The following is a 6,000-nucleotide window of genomic DNA, read 5'->3' on the forward strand; positions in this document are numbered from 1 at the left end:
CCCTCCACCTCAGCAGGTTTGGGGAGTAACCCAACCCACAGAGGGGCCAGAGAAATCTCCTAGTGGCCACGATGCCAGCCATTCCTGGCGGGGACAGCCCCGGGGCTCCGGGGGTCTGGGAACTGGGTGAAACAATTAAGTTTGTGAGAAGCTTATCAGAATTACTGGTTTTCTGTAGTTGGATGGTCTTTATGAGCCCTAATTCCAACCATCCTGAAGAGTCATGAATCCCGTGAGAGCACAAGAGGCTGGGGGCTCATCCATCCTCCTGATCACCCCGATTCCAGAACCACCCAGATGCCTCCAGTGCCTGGAAAGACGCTGGCTTTGTTGAACCGACATCTGAGTATCTTTTCACTGCTTCCAGGTGTCCTGCGGCATCACAGGACAAACGAGCCTCCTCGTTCCTTCATTCGGGGCTTTATTACGAGTCCGACCCCACCAGACGCAGGAATGATGCGGTGACGGGGGTGCGGAGTCCTGCTGGGGAGACAGATCGTAGACCGGGGAGCAGAGCAATGCAGGCGGAGGGAGGGACGGGGACACGAGACACACTCAGGACAGTTGGGGCGGCCACGTCAGCCAGGGTGTGGAAGGTGGTCAGTGTCACAGCTCAGCTCTTAGTCAGAAGTCAGCTTTCACTTCTGATCGCGTGGAAGCACACGTCCAGGGCTCTGGAAGCCTGAGGCCCCTTGAAGTGCTTACTGCAGAAACCAGAGGAGGCCCCCTTTGGTAAAGGTGGATGGTTTTTCTAAAGCACAAACAGAACCCACTGAACGAATGTCACTGGGAAATGCAGTGTTTGTAGGACGTACTTCAGTGCGCGCGCCGCGTACTTCATCAACTTTATGACCCAGCTTCCGCTCTGGGATGGAGGATGCTCACGACTCACGGAGCGTTTGGAGCCCTTTCCCGTGAAGGACGGTGGGGCAGTCTCGGTGCCCAGGTCTGGGGGCGTGCGGACCTCGGTGGGATGGAGGTTGGGAGCGGGGCTGAAATACTCTGCAAGTGTGGGAAGATTTTCACGCTTCCCAGTGGCTCTCGCCGCTCCACGGTCCTTCTGCCCCTCCCCTCTGGCGGCTCCCTGGAGTCTCATGTTGGGACGGGAACTCTTCCTGAATTAAACACCAAAGAAGATGCTGCCTTTGGAACAGCAGCGTCATTAGCACAGACGCACCGGGGTGAGACCCCCCGTTGCCAGGAGACCCTGCGGGTCTGGACCACCAGTCGGGCAGAGACAATCAAGAGAGGAAGGCGGGAGGGAGAGTGAAGGAGGCCTGCGGAGAGGCCAGGAGACCAGGACGGGAGAAGGGGGTACCGAGCTGGTGCTGGCCCCGGGCTACGTGCCACTGCAATGCGATGTGACGGGGGCCAAGGCCTGTGTTCCTGGCATGTTCCCACGTGTCCCCGCCGTGTTCTCTAGACGACGCAGTTGCCCTCACCTGTCCTCCCATCAGGGCCGGGAGGGCACCTCCTACCTTCGTGTCCCTAGAACCCAGGGCAGCACATGACAAGGGGGCCACCTGTTCCCTGAGCTAACCCCCCGCAGGTCACCCGCCCAATTAACGTGACATTCATTAACACTCTGACCTTAGACGCTTTGTCTGCTGATGGAGAAACTACCAAAACAAGCTCTTTCAAAGAAAAGGGACCATAATTTTCTTTCAATTCTGCCTATTGTCTGTTTTGACCTACTTAAAAACATAAAGACTCTTGCTATAATGTTAACTATGTATTCTGTACAAACCAAAGGTAAAAATGAAAAGCAATCCTTTGTTCGGCTCCAAATCTCTCTAGCTTTTGGTGGAAAAAGAAAAGCGTACGAGCATTTATTTCTCCCTTCTGTTCTTGTAAATCTTATTCCTACTGTAGCATCTACAGACAAATTCTTCCGATCCCCCTACCTTCTGGCTGTGAAATAAAATCTGCGCTGGCGAGGATCCAGAGTTTTGTATCCTTCCCCAGAAAGCATAATGCAATCAGCACGGTGAAGCCCTGTAGCACAAGGTCCTGGAAGTCCTAGGCCAACAGGACAAAGGAGCCTGGGAAGGAGGCGGAGCTCGCGATGCTCCTGGCCTCAAATCTCCCCCTCCACCCGTCCCCCCGTGATCCAGCGGGGCCCCAGGGAGGGGGGCGCTTGGTGGGAACCCGTCTCCTGAGTGAGCGCCTCACCCACGTTTCTCTGGGGCCACGTGGCGCCGCCCTGCCTGCGATGTGGCTCCCACCGCGGGCGACCGTGGCCCAGACTGTTCTGAGGCTGCATCGTGAGTGGCCTTCAGAGTGTCCCTTCACGAGGACCACGCGGCTGGGTCTACGACTGCCCACTCCGAGTGAGGCCCTGGGGGGTTTGCGGGCCTGCATGATGTCATTTAACACCGGGGGTTGTTCCACCAAATCACAACTTTTCACGGGACCCAGTCACTTGTCATTTCTCACACACTATCATATAAGGACGAATGTTCCGAAGTCTGGAAATGGGGTTTTGCTGGAGCCACGGCTGGAGGGACGACCCTCTCGCTCCAGCAGGTGAGGTCCTTAGTGACTCTCACGCTAGCAGTGGGGGACCACGGGCGGGGGCGCTGATGGTGGAGGCCCGACCACCGCCTGACAAACACGAGGGCCCAAGATGCGGCTGCGTGACCCCTTGAGACCCCACAGTTGGAGCCCAGACTGCGGGGAATGTCAGACAAATGGGTTCCTACCCACCCCCCAAAATAAAATCCCTGGGGAGGACAGTGGTGGCAAGAGAGAGCAAAGAGAAGGAGACAGAGGAGAAAGCAACAGATTTTTCATGGACAGGTGACCCCACCCCGCGCAGGCCCCTGATCTGGACGCCGATGCCAACACACCGTGAGAGAGGACTGTGGGCAGACAGGGAACCCTGGACATTGACCAGATATTGACACTCTGAAGAACTGTGATTCTTTAATGTCTTAACGGCATTGCAGTTCTGCTTCCAAAGGAAGAGCCCTTACCTTCCAATGTGGGTCTTTTAGAGATAAATACAGAAACACCTACCTAGGCTGTGTGGGCTTTGTTTCAACATAACCTGGACCGGAAGGCAGGTGAGGTACTGATGGGACAAGAATGGCCCTGAATCGATCGCTCCCGAGGCTGGGTGATGAGTGTTTGGGGTTCATTATGTTGCACTCTTGCCTTTATATTGGATTACTAGTTTCCATGATTAGCAGATGTTCGGTAAGTGGAGAGGGGACAGAAAACGTTTAAGAGGGAGGCCCTGAGGGGTACGAGGTGCCGCAAGAAGTGTTGTGGAAAAGTCAGGTCATTGAGTCGGGCACCCAGGGGCCCCATACCCCAGCTGCAGGTCCATCCTGATGTGCTCAGGGGACACTGCATTGGAGATTTCCCAGGACCAAACACGGACACAAACAGGAGAGTTTTGCTTCTCTCACAATGACTAGACTGGGCCCTGGATGGATTCGTCATATTTCTTTAGAGATGTACAGGTAAAAATTTCATATTTCTATATCACTGGCATTTGCTAACTACAAGCAAAATTTAAGTCTCTCCCATTGCTACAAAAATACTATTTTATCCATCTGCCAATTCGTCTCCTTGAATAAATCTTCCTATAAAAGCAATTTGGTTAGCATTTCCTTTGCAAACAGAACCACTGGGTTTTGGACCACGTTCCAGGATGGCAATTGGAGTTGCTAGAATGATTTGCAGCCACCTGACGCCCGAAAAGATTCACAGTTGTTTATCTGTTCCATTAATTGACCGTCTGATGACTCAGCCAGCATTTAGCGCGATTACTCATTATTCCGTGAGGATTTCTCTAACCCAGAGCACAGCCTACAGCAACTGCTGTTGGCCAAGTCGAAGGGATTGTGAATTGGAATACAAATTATACATACACTGGAGGAAAACTTCAGACTTTCCAGCTTTGCTAACAGCACTGTTAGCTAACAGAAGTGATTGCAGAGGCCTCTTAAAAGGGGTGGGTGCCTCTCAGTGGGTGGCGCTCCCCTAGCTCCCTCGGGGGTGGCATGGTTAGGAGGCCCAGGGGAGAAGGGAATGACCTAAAACAGAGAATTCACAATATGCCACCTCCAGCCAGCCACTGCCTTTAATCTGTTTTTGCCTTTGGTGAATGTAGTTCATCCGCACCCCAGGGGAACGCATGTGGTTTCCATAATCACGCTCCTTGGCTTAAAGATGCTACTGTCGGGTAAGACCTGTGAACTCACTCAAGCTCACTCCTGGACCAAACCAGCCACTTTCAAATGGGGAAGCACTACCATGGGCTGACACACGTTTGTGGCCGGTGCTACATCCTGGCCCGTCGTACCCAGGGCTACGGTCTGGAGGAAGGACGGGGCGTCCTCCAGGGCCCTCCCCACTCGGCCTGCCGAGACGGCACGCAGTGCCCTCTCTTACCTGCAGGTAGTGGCAGGGCCGCAGTGGCGGCTTCAGCTCCGGGGGCCCCAGCGGCTTGTCCAGGTGCAGGGAGCTCTTGCGGTAGGCCTCCTTGGCCTGGCTCACCGTGAGTGTGGACCAGGAGCTGCGCTTCATGTACTTGGCGTCCGGCGCCAGGGCCAGGCCCTCACAGGCTGAGCACTTGACGTCGCTGTTGCTCTTGGAAATCCTCAGGGAGAGGTCCCCGAAGGGGCCGGCCAGGGCGTCGGGGTAGCAGTGGGCCGCGGGGTCGGCGGGGTGACGGCTGAGCACGCTGGAGGCTCGGTAGGTGCTGTCACTGTCCAGGTTGTCGTCCGAGCTCCACCAGCTGCTGAGCCCCGAGCGGTGCCGGCCCTCGGCCTTGCGCTCCCGGCTCTTACTCCGTTTGCCGTGCTTGGAGTGGTGGCCGTGGGCGTGCTCGTCCGCCCGGCCGTCCCCCTTGGTGCCATTGACGTGGCCCTTGGACGAGCCCTCCAGGGAGTGGGACTTGGTGAAGAGCTTCTGCACGGAGTGGACCAGGTGGCGGATGCGGCCAGGGCTCTCGCTGCGCTGCTCGGCAGCCGCGGAGGTGCGCTGGTACTGCAGCGTGTGGAAGCCGTCCCTGTGCAGGGGCAGCTGCTTCTCGAACTGGTCCAGCAGGTTGGCCGGGATCCGGTTGGTCTTGGCGCCAGCGTGGGCCACGGCACAGTCGTCCCTGGTGTCGTAGTGGGAGCTGTAGTGCATCCGGGGAAAGGTGCTGCTGGACACATGGTCTCCCAGCGCCACCGGCAGCATCACGCAGTCGGAGTGGACGGAGGCCCGTGGGGAGCAGCGGTGACGCTCCATCGGGCAGCTCTCGGCCGGGCTGAGCAGGTAGGGCTGCCGCACCTCCGGGCCACGGTGCAGGTAGCTGTGGCTGTGCTCGCAGTCCTCGGGGGGCGTCAAGCCACAGGTGTGGCCGGAGCACAGCGGGGGCTGGTTCCGACTCCCGGGTAAGCCTTTCATAGCCCTCAGCGCAGGGGAGTACCTGTCTTCATTGAAGTGCTGAGTCGGGGACCATGAGTGCGGCTGGTCTGTCGAGAGAACACAGAAGCACCGTGTCAGACTCGGTGGGAACACGGACGGGAGCCCTCGCTTGACACCCTTCCCTCTACGCGTGGACTATTTGTATCCCGTGGCCACTCCTGGTCTGGACGCTCAAGTGAACAACCATTGTTTTATACCACATCGCCCGCTCCAAGGTGTTAAGAGCATTAAAAGTAACTTTGATATTCCCTGGTGTGGTTTGACAACTACGAATACTTAATGCCTAACACATTCATCAGGTCTCCTGACAGCAAGATTTTGTGGTGTTAAACAGATGAACAATTTGGGGGAAAAAAACAAGTTACATTTCAACTAGACTTGCGTGTTGTGGTTCAGTTTAAGAAGTCTGAGAAATCACACCTGGTATTTCATCAGTGATGCTGCCTGGTGGGCTGACGCACCACGTGCTAGGGTGTTGGTCACGAATCATTTAAAGCTGTGTCCTCACTACGCAGGCGAGCAGCGGGGGTGACTTTCTCAAGGCCACCGTCCGCGTCAACGTGAGGATGGAACCAG

General features: G+C 56.1%; 1 protein-coding gene across 1 annotated transcript in view; it reads right to left on the reverse strand.

Annotated features, from left to right (window-relative positions):
- The window catches only part of DLGAP2 (DLG associated protein 2), a 96,262-nt gene extending 90,829 nt beyond the window's left edge, over positions 1-5,433 (reverse strand). The window contains exon 1 of the mRNA XM_030762544.2: positions 4,402-5,433. Within this exon, the coding sequence (XP_030618404.2) occupies positions 4,402-5,403 (1,002 nt within the window). The 5' untranslated portion in view covers positions 5,404-5,433. The remainder of the gene's footprint in view (positions 1-4,401) is intronic.
- Positions 5,434-6,000: the final 567 nt, after the last annotated feature.

The sequence above is a fragment of the Delphinapterus leucas genome, chromosome 21 (genome assembly GCF_059928025.1).
Source record: "Delphinapterus leucas isolate spDelLeu-1000000601 "Yukka" chromosome 21, BTC_Dleu_Yukka2, whole genome shotgun sequence".
Taxonomy (NCBI): Eukaryota; Metazoa; Chordata; class Mammalia; order Artiodactyla; family Monodontidae; genus Delphinapterus; species Delphinapterus leucas.